This window comes from Phragmites australis, chromosome 17 (assembly GCF_958298935.1).
Source record: "Phragmites australis chromosome 17, lpPhrAust1.1, whole genome shotgun sequence".
In the NCBI taxonomy this organism is placed as follows: Eukaryota; Viridiplantae; Streptophyta; class Magnoliopsida; order Poales; family Poaceae; genus Phragmites; species Phragmites australis.
The window spans coordinates 25,713,577-25,738,272 of NC_084937.1; the positions used below are offsets into that span (position 1 = coordinate 25,713,577).

The 24,696-nt window shown below is 41.3% G+C and overlaps 2 protein-coding genes across 3 annotated transcripts; one reads left to right on the top strand and one right to left on the bottom strand.

The window, feature by feature from the left end:
• Positions 1-2,324: 2,324 nt before the first annotated feature.
• On the bottom strand, positions 2,325-7,114 carry LOC133897367 (methyl-CpG-binding domain-containing protein 2-like). 2 transcript variants are annotated; one of them, XR_009905898.1, is made up of 6 exons: positions 6,845-7,114; positions 4,393-4,920; positions 3,905-3,958; positions 3,459-3,628; positions 3,238-3,338; positions 2,756-2,893 (listed from the first exon to the last, which is right to left on the bottom strand). XR_009905898.1 is itself a non-coding variant. In XM_062338081.1 (5 exons), the coding sequence occupies exons 2-5, from the start codon at positions 4,893-4,895 to the stop codon at positions 2,685-2,687; spliced, it is 936 nt and encodes a 311-aa protein (XP_062194065.1). In that variant the 5' UTR covers positions 4,896-4,920; positions 6,845-7,108; the 3' UTR covers positions 2,325-2,684. The 2 variants fall into 2 exon arrangements, 1 of the variants encoding a protein (XP_062194065.1); XM_062338081.1 differs by lacking the exon at positions 3,238-3,338 and having other exon boundaries at positions 2,325-2,893; positions 6,845-7,108.
• A 12,285-nt stretch (positions 7,115-19,399) lies between these two features.
• Positions 19,400-20,855, top strand: LOC133897470 (uncharacterized). Its single transcript, XM_062338202.1, has 2 exons — positions 19,400-19,788; positions 19,913-20,855. The coding sequence occupies exons 1-2, from the start codon at positions 19,621-19,623 to the stop codon at positions 20,501-20,503; spliced, it is 759 nt and encodes a 252-aa protein (XP_062194186.1). The 5' UTR covers positions 19,400-19,620; the 3' UTR covers positions 20,504-20,855.
• Positions 20,856-24,696: the final 3,841 nt, after the last annotated feature.

Genomic DNA, 24,696 nt, shown 5'->3' on the forward strand with positions numbered 1-24,696 from the left:
TCCCCTAACTACAAGTGGCATGATAGCTTTCTCGCTACCCTCGGGATGTACTCCCTCTCCGATGATGTCCTCTCCGACGCCGTCCGCCGCGATGTCTCCAATTGGGTTCAGATGGATTGCGTTGTTCTCGAGTGGATCTACAACACCATCACACTCGAGCTCGTTGATATCGTGATGGTGCACGACACCACCGTGCGCGACATGTGGCTTGAGCTTAAGCAACAATTCATTAGCAATTGGGAGACACAAGCTCTCTACCTCGACACCGAGTTCTGTGCTTTTGTCCAAGGTGATCTCAATGTCTTCGATTACTGTCATTGCTTGAAGAGTATGGCTGATGCCCTCAGTGATCTTGGGGAGCCCGTCCTCAATTGCACACTCTTTATCATCGTTCTGCGAGGCCTCAACGAGAAGTTCTAATATATGGCAGCTCTTCTCAAGAGGCAACAGTCATTCCCCACCTTCCTAGATGGCTACGCCAATCTCCTACTCGAGGAGCTCACTATGGCGTTGCACCCATCGCAGCCCTCCACTACCCTCCTCGCTGCAGCGCCCCCAGGTTCACGGGGCAACAGCGGCTCCTCCTTTAGGGGCAGCAGTGGCGCACTGCCTGCCGGGTCCTCGGGTGGGTGCCCGATTGCCACACCACGAGGCGGCAGCCAGACCTCCAGCAGCTCCTCTCACCGCCGTCGTCGCAATGGTGGCAACAAGAACGGTGGCAGTGCTGGTGCTCTCCAGTATCTGACGTTCACTCGCTCAGATATTGCTTACGTCATTCAGCAAGTCTGCCTTCACATGCATGATCCTCAAGAGCCTCACTTTACTGCGCTAAAGCTCATCCTTCGTTACATTCATGGCACTCTGGATCACGGACTATTTCTCCACCGGTCATGTTCAACGGAGCTGGTTGCTTATTCTGATGCGGATTGGGCAGGTTACCTGAATACGCAAGTCTACTTCTGGCTATGCAGTATTCTTGGGTGATAATGTTATTTCCTGGTCCTCCAAGTGTCAGAACATTGTACCCTGTTCCAGTGCGAAGACGGAGTATCGAGCTATGACGAATGCCGTTGTCGAGGCTTCCTAGTTGCGATAGTTACTTCAGGAGCTTCACAGTCCACTGTAGCGTGCGACCGTTATCTACTGTGATAACATCAATGTAATCTACCTCTCCACGAACCCGGTGCAACATTAGTGCACCAAACACATGAAGATTGATCTACACTTCGTTCGGGAACGTGTCGCCCTTGGTGACATCCGTGTTCTTCACATCCCGACCTCATCACAGTATGCAGACATCTTCACTAAGGGGCTTCTGACGTCAGTGTTCACTGAGTTCAGGTTCAATCTAAATGTTCGCTCTTGTGATGCTCTCACTGTGGGGGCGCGTTAGTCGATTTCCTGGGTGGTTTGGCTCTCTTCGTCTGGCTCGATCACGCGCGCACTGCTTGGACTCTTGGTGCACGGCGCCACGCACGTGTTCGACTGCCGTGCGTCCTGCCTCTGGCTGACGCCTGCCCGACCTCCTTGTTTACCTAGGATTCGATCCCACATAGCTCGCCTACGGGACTATATTTGTAATCCTTGTGACACAAATCAATACGGCGATTATTCACGTGCTAATCTCGCTTACACCACCGTCCGGTGTTGTATACATGCTCTTGCCATTGCCATTGCTGAGCTTCCCGAGCATAGCTGAGTCATTAATTCTTCAGAATGTGTGGAGCTGCTTTGGATTAATCTTGTTTTTGAGAGACTGATCTGAAAACTGTATGTGCTGCCAATGGGAATCGGTTATAGTCCTTGTACCTTGGTGTCCATAGGTAGTCTGTTTTGGTTTCTTTGATTTTGTCAGATATATCATACATGTTCAAAGAGGATGATTCAAATTGAACATACCATTACATTTTTCTGAACTTCAGTATGTTTGCTACTGAGCTGTTGTTCCCTTTCGTTTCCTTCTGTTTACAATTTCTGTCTACAGTGCTGTGCAGCCAGCCAGTGTGAGTGCTGTGCATTGCTAGCATTTGGACAAGAGTTTACACACACCATATTTCTTGATAGAATTATTTCTCAAATGTAATCAGAGACAAGCAAACAAAGCAAATCCGACACTTTTGGGAGCAATGGAAAGGAGAATATGTTAGTTTGTCACATAATCATATTGATGTACCTGTTTCTAAAGACAAGGATGACATCTCAGTATCTCAGTACCTTTGGAACATGATAGTATGAGCTCAGAAGATTTTTAAAGCAGCAATACTGCATTAGTACCGGCAATAGCTCAAAGAAAATTTCACGATCACAGCTACTGGTCCGTCTAATAAAGAACAGGAGATTAAATCCCATATACAGCAGAACTATGTCACTACAACAGTTTTTCATCTTACACAAAGAAAGGTCATAAAAAGCTAATCTTACATAAGCAGGTTCTCCTAGCTCAGTACATGGTAATAAACATACTTATCCAAAAGAGTGCGACAGGCTCTCAGATACAACATTTTGTTAAGTTGCTGCTCCAAAGCTCTCGATTTTGGGTTCAGCCAGCCTCTGGGCATGTAAGGCCGGCGTGGCCTCACAAAACAGTGAAACTGACTCCCGCAGACAATGAAAAGCAAATAGAGAATCAATATAAAACCATGGATAGGGGGCAGTTGGCATCACGGCGTGGCAGTTTTCACTTGTCAAGTAGATGTGTCTCCGTTCTGAGCATCCTCTAACTTGGGTTTGGGTTCGTCAGAGAGATGGTTAGCCTCTCCTGACAAAGTGCTTCCCGCTTTTCTCTTCCGGGTTAGCTCTATTTCTTCTGACCCAAGTGTCTCATCAGCACGGGAATCTTCTTCGCTGGCTTCACCCTCATGTGCTGTAGGAGCTGCCCAGGACAAGGGGCTCACTGAAACGAAAAGTTCAAATATGGGATCAGAAAAGTATAGTGACTATAGCAGATATACAAACTACAACAAACAACAGCCACTTGACAGCATAGCTAATTAGGTTTCTTATTGAACAGTGGAAGAGAACTTGCTGCATAAGCTAACAGTAAGTAACCATGATGAGCAATGGTTTGTGGCGCAATGTAGCAAGCCTTTTAGCATCTACAATAGAATCACGGGACATTACAGGATAATTTGTAGTAAACACGTAGCCAACATATGGCAGTTATGCAAGACCTGTTTGGAAACTCATTTTGAGTTCTTATGTACCATAAAACTATTTCAACAGGTTAAATTAACTCACCACTCCTATATATGATCAGGGCCTGAATCTAATTTAGTAGTCTGGAACCCAGATAGCTACTGCATCCTAGCCAATCTGATATTTTCCAAACCTCTGCTAGTCTGCCCATACATTTTGAGCCATATCATTCATCATTCAAAGGGAAAACTTTATCTGAGAAATAATAATTCATTCATCATGTCGACGAGTTATTTTTAGTTTGTCGGTACCCAATTACGGACCTTCTTCTGGTTGAAGAGACTTAGACGTAATTGTACTTGCTTCGTCACTTGGACTTATTAACTTAGCTTTCTTTTTTACATAGCCCTGCCGCAGAGGTCTAGGTATCTGGAACGAAAATTGAGCTAAAGTTATGCCCTGCGCAACATATTCTGGATTCTCTTGGAGGTACCTGCCAAAGTAAGGCATAGAAACTTTAAGACAGACGGGTTGAGGCATATGTACACAATTTAGAAGTAGAAAGAATAGAAGCAGTACATATAGTTCACATTTCATTTGGAATATCTAGTCATAAGAACTATAGAAGAAAACAGTCAATATTTGCAGTGTAAGTCCTCCATCAAGTTCAGGATGCTGCGACTTCCCATAGCAATTTCAGGAAAAAAATAGAGCCAGTGGATAAATAAAGGCGTTCAAGGGAAATTTTGGCAAAATAAGCATGGCATACCTATCGATTTCAACCAGAGACCTTAGTTTCCTCCCAGTAGGAGAGGTATAGTACCTGAAAGCAAGTTGAAGAGTGTTACACAAACATAGTAAGTTCACAAAATGCAGTCAGAAATGTAAGATTTTGCGCGTCCTCTTTATATGTCCCATGTATCAATATTCGTACCCACAATTGCAGGTGTGCAAGTCCCAATGCATCTCATATTTATGATATTTTGGAGAATCTTTTGGAAAACTCCTAATGTTCCAACCAAAATGCAAGCGAAAGCTCGTATAATCACTTATGCTTTTCCTAGGATTATATAACATTAATTTAAATATTTTGCAATTATTTAGAGGAAGGAGGCAGATGATTTTTTGGGTTCTTTTCCTGATCACAAAAAGTGATTTGGAAGGAAAGATGGCATCCACAAAAAAAGTGAAATAAAATCGTCTTGTAAAAAGCAACCAGAGCAAAGCAAATATGGCACTGAGAGAAGGATTGCTCACACATCAGCAAATTTGGTGCCTCCTTCACCTCTAATTCTGATCTGCCTTTCCCATCCACGAGGGGGCTGTGCAATGTTGGGTTTGTCAATAGCCCAAAGCCTGCTGCCATCCTGAGATATGTCTTCTGGGTCATCACATGTTACGTCGGGTCTCCACTCATGAGCTCGTTTGCATACAAAAGGTTTCTGTATAATACGTTCACGAATTTCTTCGTACTTCTCTTTTGTTGGAATAAGTCTCCATTTGAAACACTTAGCACATTGGACAGTGAATGCCCCAATAGATGGCGATATCCCCCTTGTTATGACTGGTTTCTGCAAGGACAGGGAACGATTTTCTCCCAGTTCATCTTGCTCTTTATCTACTGCTTCATGGTTGAAAACAACCATTTGATTCGATGCACTTTCAGACAAAAAACCATCATTGTCAAATCGGGGGCCATTAGTATCAGAAGGCACAATCTGACTCTTCTTTGATGATTGAGGAGATTTAGAACTTTCCATTGGTTTGGTACAAAGGCCTAGGTACCTGCAGTTTGGTAAACATAAGAATCATTCCACATGGAACATGTGTGTGTTATGTAAAGAACATGGGATCCCCGATTCACTAATGAACAAGCTAACATTGTAACACGGAATAAACAATGAAATACAACTGGATGCAAGTGATAAGAAGAAAATAAACTGAACATACTTAAAGATGACCAAGACAATGTTGTATAACATACTAGAGTCCAAACCGACTTAGGCCCACTCACACGTTGGGTGAACCACACACTTACACTAACCCACTTACGCTTCTGTCATCGCTTTGTATAAAAGGGTTAACCTGGGGTTGACGGTATGGACTCTATGACCTTATAAGTAGGTTCCACTAGTGCTCAACTAGCAATGTGGTACTAAACATGTGCACTTATGTACTCATGTGCTCGATCCAAATTAGGTTGGATGCCACGTACCCCCAACCCACATTCAAAGGACCCCGACAGTCTCGTCGGATCAACATACCCACACTTCGGCAAATAACTAGGAATGTTCCCTCTTAGCACACGTCTGTGCTAAGTCCAATCATCAAGTGCCAACACATATGCCGTGCCGTGTGATCACTTAGGGCCCGCACGCACCATGTGCCACATGTCCGCGCCCTGGCCCGCACGTGCTTGTGTAACCATGATGGTCAGCTCTGATACCATTTATAACAGTCCAGAGTCCAAACCGGCTTAGACCCACTCGCACGTTGGGTGGACCACACACTCACACCAACTCGCTTGCGCTTTTGTCCTCGCTTCGCGTAAAATGGTTAACCCGAGGTTGGTGGCATGTGACCTTATAAGTAGGTTCCACTCTTGCTCAACTAGTAAGGTGGTATTAAACATGTGCACTCATGGGCTCAATCCAAATTGGGTTGGATGTCACATGTTGTCTATTACTCTTTCACAAGTGATACAAAATAAAGTCAATTAATTTAGTTGATAATGCCCTTTTATCTTTGCCGTGTATTGCTCTGCAATAGCAGTAGTAACTACAGAAAGATCCTTAGAGTGCCGGGGAGTCATTAAAGGCTCGTTTGATAGGGATTCAGATTCTGTCGGAAACGTTTTGGTTCTGAATTTTTCCTGGAAACATTTCCATGGTGAATCAGAATCACCTCTGAAAATCGTTTGGCTAGCTGGCTAGGTTTCTTCAAAGAGAGGATGGCTGTGCAATTGACCACTTTGCCCTTATGTTGATTTGCTGTTTTTTTGTTTTTATACAACAAAATGTATTCCGGTGGAACAGATGGCTCACAAAATATCAAAAATCATTCTCTAATACATTCTCACTCGGCTCAAAACTTACACCGCAAAATATATCAATTGCAAGAAGGGATTAGCAACGTTGTAAATTGTTTCTCCACCAGAGCAATAAAAAAATGGCAATATGATACAGCACGAAAGATAACTAGGAACAGAGCTATACATCATGCAAATTTGACAGTATACTGCAAAGAAAAATTTGCTTCAGTAGCTACTCTACCCATGTCGATGCATAAAACACCTTTTTATTTTTTTTCTTCAGTAGCTAACCACACCCAGAGAATTGGACATTTGTTGCTGCTGCCCTTGGTCACCCAATCCCCAATTTGTTGCTCCTGAAGTCACCAGACGGAAGAACCAAAACCAAACAACACCAACAGCCTCTGATTATGACACAATCAATAACTAAACGAGCTTAGTCCTTGCAGGAATGCTTTCATGACACATCCATGCAGCACTAGCAGTGGTAAATACCAAGAAGAATGAACAGGGGAGAAAGGGACTGGGAATAAATATTCCACCTTTTTGCGCAAAAATCAGAAACCGAAGAGATTAAGTTTGGGATAGATGCCTCCGGATCTGAAGCTTGTGCGGATGCAGCTACTGTCTACTGCTACTAGTCTAATCGCACGAGGACAAGGAGACAAGCAAACGAACCTCTGCTCGTAGCTCCTGCGCGGCGTCCGGTAACACCTGAGACGCGGCCCGGCGTGGTGCAGGTCGGCACGCGGATCCGCGGAGCCTGGAAGAGCGGCGCGAGCCTGCGCCTGTGCCGGAGGGGCAGCGCGCGGAGCGGCGGGGCGGATCCGGGGATGCTGTTGTGCGCCTGGCTTTGGGACGGAGGTAATCGCGCTCGGGCACGGGCAGTGGCAACGCGTGAAATTATCGCTCAACTCGACGGGGAGGTAGGAAAGATGGAGAGCAGAATCGCTGAGAAGCAGCCTTCCAAGCTTTTCACGCCCGAAACATTTCGCCGGTTCCGAGACGAGGGGGAAAATTCCGCCAGGGGAAAATTCCGCCAGCTCCTAGAGATTCGTGCTAGCGACCTTTATCTGTGTTAATATTTGTACTGAAAAAATTGATAAAAAAATTATAGATAAATAAACGGATGAATGAATAGCATATAAGAGATAAATGTATGAGATAACTCGTTTACGTTTCTCATAGAGTAACCTTTTTCATTGATGTTTGATGAAAACTATCGTTTAATATGGATCAAGTGAAATGTTGAGAAACGAAACAATCCACACGTCCAAACACCCCTTAAATACAATGGATAATTCTAATCTGATGGCTTAAAGTGAGATACACCTACTAGTAGATACTTAAATTGTGGACCAAAGACTAACGTAAAGATAAAATGGAAGGCTATATAGGTAATTTGATAGGAGCTTTTTATCGATTTCCTTTTATTAGGTGACTCGAATTTTAGTAAGAGTGTCATGTCTAGAACTTGTGAAGTTCAAAGATTACATGTACAATGATAGTAAGATGTGTTGCAACCTTAACCTACGTAAGCGAACCAGCTTGGATAAAATGTAGAGCATACATGGGTGTAAAGGCTCATACTAGGGATTTCAATTTCATTTTATAATTTTTTCCATCAGTGAAAAGATTGAAATTCATAAAATTTTAATTATTTTTCTTCCTCTGCTCTATGAATCTCATGTGCCAGTAAAAAAAATAGAATTAGATATTTCATTTCCCTCCAAAATTCACGAAATTTCACTAAAATTTGGGTAAAATTTTAATCTCCAACTCATTCTACCTTTTGTACCAAGTTAAAAACGGGTGTATAACAATAACTCACAAAGCAGCCCTGAATTTAGATTAATGGGCTTGCCTGATGTGCCTATGTCTCCTTCAAATACAATTAATATCACCAATAATTCTTAAATCATACAAGATCCAATTACAAGAGCATATGCACAACAATTAGATCATCAGGTGAACTCATTCTTTACTGTTCATGTTTCCTTGGATGGATTACTACTAAATTCTTGTGATGTTTTATTGCATAGGAACGTGGGAGAAGCACCACAACCTTATTCGGACGTCACTCCTCGAAGGCCAAGTCTACTCGGACTCAAGGCTAAGCTCTAGTCGTGGTCGTGGTCGTGGTCGAAGTCATAGTCATGGTCGAAGTCGAGTCGCAAGATAGCACGTCAGTAAAACAGGCATAACTCTCTCATACGAAATCCGTTTTAGATAATTTTGGACATTCTAAAAAGCTTATGATGAGCTCTTTCCAATAGATATGAGCTCGACCAAATATTCCTTATAGTTTAGTAAGAGTCAAAGGAATAAGGTGTTGCGTCACCGTTTTGAACCCTGATGGATTTTATAATCGTGTCGGAGTCGGAGTACAGGTTGTGCACGCTTCTTTCCATGGTTACACAACCCTAGGTCAACCTCCTCACGCCCTCTATATATACACAGTAGCCGTCGTAGTTTAGTCTTGAGTTTAGCTTAGATTATTCTGTTTAATACAGTTTCGCCGTTTATTGGTTTGTTGAACCCCAAACTCGAGTGCTTCATTGGTAATTAGCAATATTCAGATTGCATCTACCTGTTCTTGCTTGTGTTCTCGAATCGCTTATAGGAAAAACTTTCTTGGCAAAACCAAACGCCTCTTAGCACGGTTGATAACCACGGAGTAGTGGTGTAGTGGTTGCGAGGTTCCTTGATATGTTCTAATCGGAGCCTTTGAATCATCAACATCGAAACTCCACTAATCGACTTATCATATTACCTTCGGAAGATCGGGCAAACGCGCATCATTGACGATGTTGAACTCCTTGATATAATGGATGTGCTTGGAATTAAGCATGTCCTTGAAGTTATCAGCGATGAGCCGAAACTATAATACCCGGGTTTATTAGTGTTTCTAGTTTTGGTCCGTGTGGATTAAGCATTCTAGTTTGGTGGAATTAATCTCACCTTGATAATTTAAATAGGTAAGGGCCATCTTATAAGCCTTCCTGCTCCAATATAGCACATCCGGGTTAATCCTTTTACACAAAATAAGGACGAAAGTGTAAGAGATATGCTATATGTATGCGGGCTTGCCCCATAGGTGGGCTGAGTTATAAGTGAATTTTAGACATGAGGTGTTATAGATAGTATCAGAGCCAACTCTCGTTACACGAGTGCATGCGTGTCGGCCCGTGAAGGGGACATAGCATGACTGTGGCACCGATGGGAGATCATGTGTATTTGTCTATCGTCTATGCGATAAGCTGCCAAGGGCAGGGGAGAATGTAATGTCTCAGCTCATTAGTGTTTCTCGTTTTGGCCTATGTGACATAAGTGTTCCGGTTATATGAAATTAGTCTCACCTTAATAGTTTAAATAAGTTGAGGTTGATTTATAAGACTTCATGCTCCGAACATAGCACCTCCAATGTCATGCCCTCAAAATTTCAGAATAAAATCGAAGAACAACATCAGAGAACAAAAAAAAAAATCTTTTCTCTCTCCCTCCTCTTTCAACTCGGCCCTTCCCCACCGCCATTAGGCGTGCACAATGTTGCGCTGCCCTGAACCTGTCACCGCCCGTTCTTGTGTGTCACTCGTGCTTCATGTCGCCCCCTCACACGTCGTCTCCCATGCGTGCATATTGTGCAATGCTACGAATCCCGGCCACAGTGGGCGCCACCCGCACTGTGGCCATCCTAGCCATAGTGGTCGCTACCTCCCGCTCGCCCCCCGGTTGCCTATAAAAGGGGTTGAGCTCCCCTTTTTCCTCACACACCTCGCCACCTCCTCCTAAAACTCTCTCTGCACTTCCACTAACCATTAATTCCGAGCACACCGAGGGTCAAACCTGTCACTGGTAAGCCACCTTCCCATCTCCTTTCTTCCATTTCTCACCTAAAATCCCTAAATCCCACATACATTGGCCTCCTCCACCGAGATCCATCTCCACCATGTGGTTTAGATACGGCCGCCCTCATCTCATTTTGCCCATCACCAGAGCCGCCATGCCCTTAACTACCAGCGCCATCACTGACCATCCCCTCCATCCTCTATGTTCTCTCTCTATTCGTCTCTGAGCTGAGAAGAACTATCGGCATCTCTCTCTCCTTATCTCTTCCAATGGGCCCATCAACTAAAAACCAAGCCCGAGCCAAGCCTAAAAATAACCTGAGCTAATCCCACTAAGCCGAGCCGAGCCACTGAATGAGACGCAAGCCAAACCTGAGCCAAGCTAAAACCATGGAGCTGAGCCAAATAAAATCAAGATGAGCCAACATCCACTTGATCCGCCAGTTGCCTGAGCCTGAGCCAAGCCGCCCAGGTGAGCCAAGCTAGGAATATTCTGTCATTTTCCTTTTTCCTGAATTAACTCCAGCAAATCTTCCGAAACCTTTTTCTCCTCCGTTCCAACTCTGTTTTTTTTATGATTCTTCCACCAATATTCATCTAATTTTGAGATCTTTCCAACCATGTCAATTTCATAATTTTTTAATCTAATTAGTTTTTAATATAATTTGTTAAATCATTTATGCATTACAGAAAACTTAGAATTACCTCTTTAGCTAGTTTTATCGTAGTTTTAGATGTTGATAAATTAGATAACCATGACCTAGGTTATATATGAAATCTTAGTGCCTTGTTTATGCTAGTTTAATTCATGTAGATAATAATTAAAAGTAACTTCCTTTAGATAAATAGTAGCTTAATTAGGATAAGTAATAAGTAAATACATGTTAATTAGGTTAAACTGCTAGATAAATATGAATTAGGGAATATGACACACGTGCACTTAATAGTGTACTCAATAGTGTAGAATCACCACATAGACCTCATGTTTCTGGCTCACATAGCAGTTGATAGTAATAGAGCCTATCTCTCTAGAGTCATTAGACACGCTCTCCCTAGTGTTTGTTCTTTATTAGAAATATGTATAGATGTTTTCCAATCAAGCGCTTATCGACATTCGCTTTCATAGATTAGAAGAAGTGTCTGAAGAAGACCTCGAATACTGAACTACGAAGGAGAAGCAGACGAGCACTACAATAAAGACAAGTCCTATATCATTGATCATAATGCACCTATATTTTCAAACACAAGTATAGCTTTATTTTAAACTATAGTAATATGCATGCTTAAGTTGTTAACTCGAATTTAAAATGCTGAGATAGTTATGACCTAGCTTGTTAAAGTCACGCCTTGTTATTTATTAACTTTATTCCGTTGAAACCCTATAAAATCCCTAAAATTAACTATATTGATTGTTTGGATGATTGATTGCCTACTAATATGCTTAGGACTGCTCTGCTTAAACAAAAGAATCATCATAGTAACCTGAATCATGTTTTTCGAAATGTGGTGTGTGTGCTTGGTGGTGTATGTGAGTGTGTTAATAAAGAAACCCTAAAGATGATTTGACGAAGGTGATTAAGATAAGCATGATGCTAGAGACACTCACCTCGGTCGCATAAGGACCGGTTCTTTTTGACATCTCACCTAGCGACCATCATGCAACCACATGTCATGTATGGGCAGGACTTGACCCAACCTCTTTCAACTTAGCTCGGTACCCACTTGGAGGCCGGTAGTAGCAACGGGGGCTAGGAGAAGACTTAGGCGATATACAATATGAGGTCTGGCTGTTTGATACATGGGATTTCTATGTGGTCATTCTCTTGATTTATACGGGCCATGTTTGAGCCATGGGGCGGCTAAGTGATCTTCCCCTTATATTATTCTAAGTCCCCTAATATCTTAGTGCCATGTGGGTAGATATCGTGGCTAGGTTGAAAGTGTGTTGTGTCTCGTTATAAGAGTTTCAACCGCAACAGTGGTGTGGGTCTGTACATATCATGTAGGTAAAGTTGTACAATATCTACAAAGTATAAATCTATTCGATTAGTTATGCCCATGGTCATGGGCGACACTATGGTGTGATCTTAATAATTAGCTCTGTGGTTTGAGTATTTTCTTAATATGTGAGTGGACAATGTGCTCGTGTTTTAAAAATGCAGGTTTTGAACTTTGAGTTGGCAAGGACATGACGTCCACCAACTATAAAACTTGAGAACTAGTGGGACAGATTTCATCCCCCCCAAGGCCAACAACCCCATGATCTTAAACTCAACTATGATTTTCTCAATTGTTTTGAAAAAAAAGGCTTTGTAAAACTAAACCCTGCATTAAAATTGGCTTTATGCAAAATCTAAAAACTCTATAGTCTTATCCTTGTTCTACCCTTATACATCATTATTCCCCTTAAGATAGAACTTGATGAGTATCTTATGTACTCACCTTTGCTTTCTTGAAATTCAATTAAAGATCTCGAGAAAGACTGAGCCGATGGCTATGAAGAGTAGAAGACTAAGGTTCTGTCCGCACCTAAGTTGTCTGTAGGGCTTGAGTTTACCCATTGAGTTGCAGCGTAAGTCTTTAATTCAGGTAATATTCGAAGTATGTCTGTGATATTCATTTTTGTTAAAATTGTGCGTGTCAGTTACCGATCCAGGAACTGATATTGTTTGCATAGGGAGACCCAAATCAACTAGAAATGCAGGCTTTGAATCTTGAGTTGGCAAGGATACAATGTTCACCAACTATAAAACTTAGAAACTGGTGGGACAGATTTCATCTCCCCCAAGACCAACAACCCCATGATCTTAAACTCAACTATGACTTTCTCAATTGTTTTAAAAAAAAAGCTTTGTAAAACTAAACCCCTCATCAAAATTGGCTTTCTGCAAAACCTAAAAACTTTATAATCTTATCCTTGTTCTACCCTTATACATCTATTTATTCTCCTTGAGGTAGAACTTACTGAGTATATTATATACTCACCTTTGCTTCCTTGAAATTCAATTTAAGATCTTGAGAAAGACCGAGCCGATGGCTATGAAGAGTAGAAGACTAAGGTTATGTCTGCATCTAAGTTATCTGTAGGGCTTGAGTTTACCCATTGAGTTGCAGTGTAAGTCTTTAATTCAAATAATATTCAAAGTATGTATGTGATATTCGTTTTTGTTGAAATTATACGTATCAGCTATCGATCAGGAACTGATATTGTTTGCATAGGGAGATCTAAAGATAGGTTCCAATATCCCGGTTAACTCTTCTACACAAAACGAAAACGAAAGTATAAGAGATATGCTATATATACGGACTCGCCTATAGATAGACTGAGTTGTAAGCAAATTTTAAATACGGGTGTTAAACAAGTCGCCGCGGGCCCCAACAGACAAACCGGCCGGCCACGCCATTACGCACGCACTGCTTCAGATCGGATGTTACTGATGCTTTAGTTTCCAAATCAATTGCATGCCCTCTCTTTCTTTCGTGTTGTATACATGGGCACGCCAGCTTATATATACATACGGTCGAGGCCGACATCATAGGCCGTTGAGGTGCCGCTGAGCCTGACCAACCATGTATACAACTGGGGAACAATTAACCATTCCTACCACTGGACTATCAGCCGGTTCTCAATTAGGGCCTAATTTAGCCCACGGTCGCCGAGAAGTATAACCCACCGTCACAAGCAACTCATTCTGCGATTCTGTCAGGGTGGTGGTCTCGTAGCCGTCGACAGTAGATCTCACTAAACGTCTAAAATACAGGCAAGGTTACATGCAAATTGCAATGCACGCAAGATCGATACACGCATCGAGGATTTCAACTGCATATCTCCTGGTTTAGGCCTTTGGTATAGAGTATTTAACTTGTTTGAAAACTTTTGCGATGCATCATGCATGACCATATCAGTTTTAAGATTTAGTCTGTTTTAATTTCTTTATGAAAGACTGGCGAGTGGCTCCGACATTGAGTTAAGTAGGTGACGACTGCCTGCGTAATTTTCTCTATTTTAGGCCATGTCTGAAAAACATGAATTTTTTTCCTATATATCCTAGTGGTGATTAAAATGATTTTTGCGAGAAAAAAACTGGCCTCCACTCAGGCCCTAATCATGCTTCGTCACGTACTGATGAGTACCAATTAACTGAGCATCTGTAGATCATGGATTTAATACTGTAGCTATGTACCAATCTTTGATGCACGTATCAGGGGTGGCCAGTGATTTTCCCCAAGAACTAACGGAGCAATATTAGTTATACAAACATGCATGAACATCCTAAAAAAAGAGTTGAAAATAAATTATTGAAAGGGTATCGACCGATTGGTAAAGTCGATTGTGTAAAACTTATTTAATATAAAGATATCTGATCATTAGTTATACGTATTGAAGAGAAGGACACCATATTTTATAAAGTACAAGCCTCGCTTAAAATAATAGTCATATGTTATGTTCCGCCTAGGGTTCCAACATTCGTCGAAAACAGGTCAAAATTCGTGATATTTGGTCGATTTGGTCCGCACCGCATTCTGAATTCTACCAGTTTTCAAATTTGAATTCAAAAAATTCAAAAATATCACAAAAATCACAAAAAAATTAAAAATAATAGAGATAATTCTAAGAGCTTATATGATTATTTTTCAAAAATAATATCATTTGCATCGTATTTCATGGAGAGGAAGTTTGGAAAAAAAAAACTAAAATGGGTCATATAAACAGGATGATTTGGCTCATCATGTTAAGGAAAAGCTTAACATGTAAACACATATTTTTCTTGTGTAGGGAATATCTTGAGAGGATCTTTAAAATTTGTTTTACTTCATTTAGAGTTTTATTAATTTCTCCATAATTTTTACAAAGTTCACAAACATAAAGTGAACATGTTAAGAAACAATATTGTAATTAAGTTTTTCATGCCTGTCATTATTTTTTATACATAAAGCATAGTATAAGTAAACTAATAAAAGTGGTTTCACTAATTTTGGAGGTGTGATGGGTTAGTTATGAGTTAATCTAGTTGCAACACATTTTTTCTAATTTTGCATGTTAAAATAACTATTTCACGAGTTCATGTATTTTTAAAATATATAGGATCGTGTAAGAAGACTAACAAAATTGGTCATGATTTTTGTATTAGCAAAGAATTAACTATGCATTTAACTAGTTTTAGTACATACATTTTCTCATAGAAAATATTCAACTTTTTTATGAGTATAAAATTTTTATCATCTAGATCATGTTACAATGAAACCAAAAAAAATTATCTCACTTAATTTGAAGCTCAGATAAATTAGTTATTGATTTGACAAGGTTGAACTATTTTTTGATATTTTTTTTTTGTTGAACTTCATTGAAATTCGAGAAATACGCTCGGCAAATCGGAAAATTCGATTGGTTTTTGATGAATTCGTTCAAAATATGGAAAATTTGGTTGGTAAATTGGAGAATTCACTCTGTTTTTTGTGGAATTCGAGCGGTTTTCGCTGACTCGATTCGATTGGTTTTTGTCTCCGATTTACAAATTTGCCCGAATTCTCACCAAATTTCAACCGAATTTTTCAGTTTTCACGAATTTCGAAAAAATGTTGGGTCCTGATTTTCGGTGCCAAGCGGTTTTGAATACCTTGGTTCTACCACGATTATTTTCAAAAAAAGATAATTACAATAGGATATGTCTAGATTTTCTTGTAAAGATCTCAACGAGTTCTCTCGTGTTCTAAATCCTAAAGATCTTGTTGGATGAATCTAATTGTGGTGCGATTTTGCTATGGATTTTGATGGGTTGTTTTTTCTCCTGTCCGATTAGGTTTGATCTGTATTGCTTGTCCTACTTCTCGCTTCCTTGGTTAGATAGCTCTATCTATAACCTAGGATTCAATTATCTGGCTTGTTCCCCGTTTGTCTCTAGACGACCCCTCCCCTTCTTACATAATCGGATCAGGAAAGCATAATGTACTTAGAATCTTCGAGTGTAATCATCCCAGATTGTATTACTTCTAAATATCCAGAAGACTCCTACCTAATATGAGTATCATTTCCTTACACACCAGACCATAATAAGTTGCCTGAAATATCGGCACATGTCTTATATGAACCCTACCGTATCGGATGAATGTCACGTACACGATGGTGATTTATCTTCAGGATATACTAGTCTGATTGGCGCACGTACACCGCGCCTATTTTTATTTTGCTGTGTAGAGCATGACAAAAGAAGACTAAAAAATTAAGTTCACAAATTTTGTACATTTCAATATTTATTTATAAAATTATTAATGTTAAACACATTAAATTAATTATAGAGAAAACAATAGTACTTTTATGCATGCACATAGTTTTAACATGTAGGTGAATGTAATACTAACCTAAAAAAAATTGTTTCATATTTTTTTGAGTTTTAGATATTTTCTTTGCATTTTAGATTTTTCCAGCTGATTTATTAATGTAACTAATATTCATTTCGATATTTTTCTAGGATTTTTTGAAAAAGAAAATTACATATATACATACATATATACGTATACATGTATACATATACCTATATATATACGTATAGATATACATGTATACATATATATACATGTAGGTATGTATACATACTTGGGCCTACTGCTACAGTAGAAGGTCCTGAGAGGCGCCATTACTTTCACCGTTAGGATATAGATATTGATATTAATATGCCGTATGTTTGGTAAATCTTTATTTATTTAATTATCATTTTATCGTAAGAGGTCGAAAGAAAAGCAATCTGTAAATAACTAGTGGTGTTTGCACCGGCTAGTAAAGGGGTCTTATCGCCACGCTTGTTTTTTTTTTCCCTTTCCAAAAGCAGAAATACTTGGCCTCCTGATCTGCAAATCAAAGCAGCACTGCCGACTCGACTACACACCAGGAAGGTGGGTGAGGACAGTGGCCATGCGTGATGCTCCCATGCACGGGCCGGGGTTGTACCGGGACGACGCCCCGGCCAGGTTCATTTGGATGCACTCGGCTAAGCTAATTCGAGTGATTGCATGTCAGCGCATATTTAAATATCCCCCATGGCCTTCTCCCTGGAATCTATACATGAGAAGTGTTTTTAGTATCACTCCCTCCATGTCTCTTTGCAATATGACGACATGATAATGATAATAATAATTTACCACTTGTAAAGTCATCGGTTTTCTTTTACTTTAGCTTTTGTTGAGAAATCGACTAGATTTGTTGTTTGATAGGCTATGAGTTGGTATATACGAGAGATGGTTGCCGATATCAATATAAAACAAATTAAACTACGCCGAAACTATGATCCATATGATAACCTAAGAATAACACCGATCCTAACATATTTTTTCAAGCTAATTTATATTCAAGTTGGAGCCTTCGACTACTTGATCTATGATCGACCAACTGTAAGAGAGCTTCAGCTTCAGCTGAAATTCATCAGGAATTTAAGCTTCCGCAAACAAGTTATTGACTCTTTTTTGGCTTTTGCCCTCTACCACCAAATAACTCCTCACATGAACCAGCTTGTGGAGAACCCAAAAGAAGGCACAGATACAGTCTTGAAATGAGCAAGTGACCAAAAATTCTTTATATATATATATATATATATATATATATATATATATATATACACACATATTCACGGTAGTGCTATTTTATATATATAGTGTAACATATTATTCTACGTCTTTTGAATAAAATTTCAATAATAACTATTTAACCGTGATTTACTACTGAAATTTTGTTTGTTAGTACTGAAATTTTGTTCAGTACTGAAATATCTTTACCGTTAACGTCAAGGTCCAGAAAAGAAAAAGTAGCTAAGCTTTGCTTTAGTACGTACGTAGTGCTGTCATATATAACATGACACGTAGCTTTCGCATCCCAGAATTGCAAGGTGGCCAAGCTCGAGCCACAGGCCTGAAAGGCTCAAACAATTGCCAACCAATCTCTTTCCAAAGAAAAAAAAACAATTGCCAACCAACGCAGACATGCACAAACCGCGGTCGGGGCAAGCGCCGAACCACGTACGTGTTGTAGCCCATCGATCTCACCAGCAGAACCAAACAGAGTTCCGGCCTTGCCTGCTCGCTCGAATATGACCACTGTGGAGAGTGTGAGTGTGAGGCAGCTGATCGAGTGAGAGTGTGAGTGTGATCACTGTGGAGTCCGCGTGCTGCGATTAGTATCTAAATCAACTAGCAATGCAAGTAAGTATCTAATAAATAGTTCTGAATTATTACTTAGTTTATTTTTTATTTAATTAGGTAAGAATGAATATCTATTTTTTTAGTTTTGGTTCGATTTGATAATCTAAAAACTACAAAACTTACGTCCTACAACCAACCTACCGCAGCTCAAGATCCTGCTTTTGAATAGAGGGAGGGATTTTATTTGGACATTCGGACATATAGTAGCAGAATCACCGTGGAACAACGCCAATCGTGACTGGTAAGTATGCTAGTAATAGTGATGAATATAACGAATTTAATTTTGACAAATTGAATCAGCTGGAATGCTGTATCATGCTAATTTAGGACGTGTGAGAACTTAATATCAATCTTGCTTAAAGTAAACAGAACATATTTAATTTTATGAATTTTTAGAGAGACGATGAAAAAGTGCGTCCCACTCTAGCAAATTTGCAAACAGATAGTATAAGTATCAAAGCATGTAAATGTTGTAGTCGAACCAACAATCTATATATCTATATACGTGAGGATTGGGATCAGACAAAAAATATTGTTGCCATCGCATGCCCTCCACCAGGTGCGGTGTTGTGGCAAATTCGGTTACCAGTGAGGTTAGCAACGCCGATATGAGATAGCTAATAAAAATATGATAATTGGTATCAGAGCCATCCACTCTGTCACTAACTGAGGATTGTTACAACAAAAGACCAGTGAAATTGTTGCGAAGCAAATAAGGAAAAAACACTCGAACACCTCCTCTGAGTTCTTCTTCCTCTCCGCGTCTTCTGTCTCGCGATGCTCCTCCCTCCCGACGTCGGAATCGCTCTCGCCGGCGAGATTGGCCGACGGGAACGTGACACAGCACGCGTCCGCCCGCGCCCCACGCGCAGCAAGCCAAACCCCGGCTCCGGCCCCTGCACGCGATCGAAGTGACGCTGTCATGCAGTTCTGCCGGTCTCCCGTGCTAACCGGCAGCATGCCGGCCTGCATCCAGACCGAATTACCTGCATGATGCCGAGAAGAGCTTGCGATTGCATGTGTAACTTGGCTGGCGATCACAGTCTTTTCTTCGTGCCTGATTTATTAGTGGTTGACGCTGATTAATCTGATCACCCTGCCCTGCTTTGGTTTTCCACTTTTAGTTGATTGATCACTACTGCTAAAGATTGTGGCATTTGTGTAAGATGCCACTATATCTTTCACCATCGATCACGATCAGTGTATCTCTCTGGAATCCTTTCCTTCTCTATATATATCTGCACCCGCGCACAGACAGCTCCAGACGCCTGATCGGAAAGCAACGTTTCCCCAATTCGACGCGTCGAAGGACCATTACAAGTCAGAGACGAGCATACTGCATATAGGCATTCGGCTAGCTTGGCCACAGACTTGCTCGCTTGTGTAGCGTTCCATCGATCCATCGGTTGGTTGATCATGGAGTGGAGGGACAGCTTCTTGGACTTGGTGCTGATCCCGCTCAGCTTGCTCCTGCCCATGGCGTACCACGTCTGGCTCTGGCGCGAGCTCCGCCTCCGCCCGCTGCGCACCGCCGTCGGTATCAACTCCGCCACCCGCCGCCTCTGGGCCATTGGCATGATGAAGGTACTACGAACATACGCACGCATTCTGACACGTACGATCGAGCTGGTGTCGCGTCGTTGCACCGGTGACGAACGACCCCACCCCAGGTTGACTGATACGTTCGCCGTGCGCGGGTGCTTTGCAGGACAGCGCGAAGAACGCGGTGACGGTGGTGCAGTCGGTGCGGAACGTGATCATGGGGTCGACGCTGATGGCGACGACGGCGATCCTCTTCTGCACGGGCATCGCGGCGGTGCTGAGCAGCACCTACACCATCAAGAAGCCGCTCAGCGACACCGTCTTCGGCGCGCACGGCGAGTACATGATGGCGCTCAAGTACGTCGCGCTGCTGCTCCTCTTCCTCTTCTCCTTCCTCTGCCACTCCCTCGCCATCTGCTTCCTCAACCAGGCCAGCTTCCTCATCAACACCTCCGCCTCCCTCTTCGCCGCAGACGCCGAGTCCGGCAGCCTCGGCCTGCCGTCCACCAGGGACTACATCAACGAGATCCTGGAGCGCGGGTTCACCCTCAACTTCGTCGGCAACCGGCTGTTCTACGCCGGGGTGCCCCTCCTCCTCTGGATCTTCGGCCCGCTCCTGGCCTTCGTGTCCTCCACGGTCATGATCCCGATACTCTACAACCTCGACACCGTGAATCTCAAAGGAGACAGCGGCTGCGTCAATGGGAAATCTGCAGAGATGATGAACGGGAGCGAGTGCATGCATGTCTCAATCTGATCAAACAAGCGATCGAAGCTAGTAAGCTGCAGTTGTTCTGAACAATTCGATCACAAGTGGTTTCTTATTTCTCTCGATGCTTAATCATGTGTCAAAAATGTGCCTATATATGATTCAGTAGACTACTGCCACATTGGTGCAATGCATGCATACACGCGAGTCATACTACAGTGTGTGCGGGCTTTTCTTGTCAGAAGACAGCAACTGGCGAGCACGTAGATTGGTAGTGCATGTCGTCCTACCTATCTTAGCTGATGTACTAGGAAAACCTACCGTTGCATGGATGACATGGAACCCATGCATGCAGTTGCTGCTGGTTAATTTCATTGTGAGTGCTGCTGGTTCTTGACAAGTTGACAGTGTGTGCGTGCCGACTGTTCCACCACAAGGCATAGATTTCTGGTCGTCTTTATCTGGTTGTCTCTTTGTTTTATTCATTTCAACATTTTTTCCCTGGCAACTGAAGCAGAAAAAAGGGCAGCAAATGCTGGTGGGTATTAGCATGCGCAATGTGCAATTGCACAAAGGGAGCGCAGGCAGCTAGCCATATCAGCAGGAGCATTTTCCGACAGGAACACAAAGTGCTTCTGTGTCGGGGCTGTCGTCCAATACCCATGCCCAAACCAACTGATATTATTATTATTATTGACCGAAACTTATGCTATTATTGGGATGTAGGGTGTGTGGTACTATGGGTAAAAAGTTTATGGGGAAATTTCTTATAAGCCACTGGATATTTGCATGACCTATTATATGCAACGCATCATTATATTGTGCTGTGGCAATCAGGCTAACATGCATGAAAAGAGTTGGACTCGGAAGCTTTCAGATTTCGATATTAGTATACGAATAAATTTTTCTCAAAATGGTATGTGGGTGAGGTGGCTTATCTCACAACATATTGTGCACTGCATATGTGTTTTGTCTCATGTGTACTGCACGAATCTCAGTAATAAAATAGATGGTGTGGATTAACCACCTCGTCCATAAGCTATTTTGATAGTGCATCTTCCACTAGTATACGATACACTCCGTTCGATGATGTTTCATGTGCAAAGAAGATGGATCGGTGGGTGCTCATGCGTATGTTGGCTCTGTTTGGTTTGATTCTCACTAGAGCAAAATCTGAACCTTGCCTTATTAAGATTTGAAAATTTTAATCGTGGCTCATGTAATTTATTGTATAATTCCAATAATTAATTCTTTAGTGTGATGATTGCTAGATTAAAAGATATGAAATTATTGTTTTTCACTACGTAAGAAATCAACATAAGAGACATCATATTAGTGACAGCCGTTTAGAAACCATCACTAATGTTCTATTAGTGATTGGTCCAATAACGACCTATCACTAATGTGACCTTGGGCTGGGACTCGGCTAAGATCCGTCACTAATGACATGTTATTAGTGACGGGAGAGGAAATCACTTGTCACTAAAGACCGCGGTGATGGCTCACATGAAAACCCATCACTAATGACAAAGTCGAGTAGAAACGACACACGTCACAAAACATAGCCTCTGAGCCATATAGTGTCGGGAGCAGTCATTAATGACGGGTGATAATTATGACCCATCACTAATACCTGTCACTAATGATTGGTCGGAATCTCAAGCATTTTATGAGATTTTATCCGTCATTAATGTGAAAGTCATCAGTGATGGGTCATAGTTATCATTCTCATAGATGTGCTTAAGATTGAGTCATTAGTAACAGGTGATAGCTCATTTCGGAGATTCATAATTTTTTCATACGGAGTCGGATAAAGATAAACTTTATATGAATATTATAGCCTTTGATGAGATTTACAATTTTGTAGTTGATCACTTTTTTTTTATTTGAGGCCATATAGATACACAAATAAACATATGAAAACTATCAAAAAAAAACCCACACACTTGACCACAAACTAATTGCTGGATCCAGTGTAAAACTAATATGAATGATTGAAAAAGTTACGCACGGGGTCACAAAGTTGAAAACTGCAAATTCAAAGATTTTTATCGTGAGTTAGGTAACTTAAATTGATGAAACGTCATTGCATCACTGACTTTTAGATGTAGCAATATGTCTCCAAAAATTACAAATTAGAGAAGGTTAATTTTCGATCAAAAACTTTAGAGGTCATGTCGATGATTTTTCGAGCCTTTTTGGTGTCAAGAAATATATATGTCTAAACACTTGTATTCTTTCGGATGCTTCGAAAGTAGAGGTCGAACGTCGAAATTGGACTATGTATGTAATAGTTATGGCTGTTTTACCAAACACTGTATGGATTGGACACATTTTTCATACGAACTCGGATGGAGACAAACTTTATATGAACATTGTACAACTCGATGAGATCTACAACTTTGTAGTTGATAACTTTTTATTTAAAACCATATAGATACCCAAATAATTATAATAATTTTTAGTAAATGAGAAATAAAACGAAAATATATCATATTGCCATCAGCAAACACTCTATGCTGGGATGGTAAGATAGCCTCGCGTAAGGGTTCTGGTCCCGGGTTCGATTCTCAACAACCACACGCGTGCGTATTTCGCGTGACTTGTGACTGGTTGGGTACGTGGTCAAGTGACTTGTGACTGGTCGGGTGAAAAAAAAAATTAGGCAAAAAATGTTTCCTGACAATCAGTTTGCGTTTTAAAAAACAAAAAAAAGGAAACATCATTAGTGATGAATCTAAATCCAAATCTATCACTGATATATATCATTAGTGACGCGTTCGAAGTGACGGAGACTTTACCCGTCACTAATGAGGATTATCATCTGTCGCTAATAAACTATTCTTACGTAGTGTTTAAATACCCTCTTCTCTTCCTTTTAATATGGTATAAATGAGTGTATACATGCTGTATCAAAGTATTTGCCATGTATATTGTCATGGGGACCTTGCACTAGCAATGCTCTTGTACCAATGAAAGAGGTTAGTCACCCGGTTAATGAACAGTGGAGTGCGGTTAGAGCAACTGTGACGTGCTGCCTTTTGCCGAGGTGTCAAACTGGTTCGCATGCATGCACCTGTTGGTGTAATACCCCTCCAGTCAAAATTGCTTGAAGTTTTTATTTTTTATGATCTTTAATATGCAATTTTAACCACTGTTTTTTATTAGAATATAGTTATAATGTTTAATAAAAATATAATATTATGAAAGTATTTAATTTTTTAAGATAAATCCACACGTATTATTTTTATATTTTTAAACTAAATATTTTGGAAGTTAGTGACGGTTAAAATTTTAAAAATTTGATCGAATCTTGATTAAAACTAAGTATTTATAACTTGAGAGAGTATAAATGAGTGCTCTCCAGACATACACACATGATCATGAGGACGATCGTTCTTCACGATCTGAGTGCAACCAAAAGAGATCAGCTCATGTTCGCGCGCACACACACATGCATATTAAAGTGTCGTTCTCTAATCATCAAGAGGCCACTTAGAGATGAAGGAAGAGGGGAGAGTGAAAAAATACTCTACAATAGGTACCTATGATGTGTATTCCATGAGACCGTGAAGCAATCAAGGTATGTATATTAAGTATTTAAAGAGTTGAATGTGCTTAAACGATGTTGTCTAAAAGTTTCCGCGTATAATTTTTTTCTTAAAGAGTAGTGTCAAAATTTTGGTAATGTGACATTCTAGCTCGTTTTTTAGGCAAAACGTAGTGAAGTTGTCGCACCTGCGAGCGCAGCGCTGCAAGCCGGCCCGCGCGCACGGGGCACCGGAGTCAGCTAAGATCGGTGGAGCAAGAGAGAAATAGCCGCATGCAAGCGATCGAGTAGAGGACGTCGGCGACGACATCTTCACCAGCGCACTCTGCATCTACGACGACTACGTCACTGCATCAACTAATCTACATCGCCAGACTCCACTGCGCTACTAAGAACTGATCCCTGTCACGACCCTACTCCGACGGAGCTGCAATGTCATCTTCCTCATCGGGTATGTCAATCACGCTTTCGCAAATAGCTGTTCATGCTCTAGGCTAGCGATTTATGTTGATTAGATAAGCAATTAGACCACATGTTTGTTTGGTTTGTGCCTAAATTTGTCACACTTAAGTTCCAGACGGAGGACTTCTTCGCCGTCCAGGAAAGGTTCTCGCGCGAGTCCAAGGAGGCGTGCGCTGCGCTCAAGGGCGAGGTCGTCGGCTTCTTCCGCCCGCTGCTGGACAACTTCGAC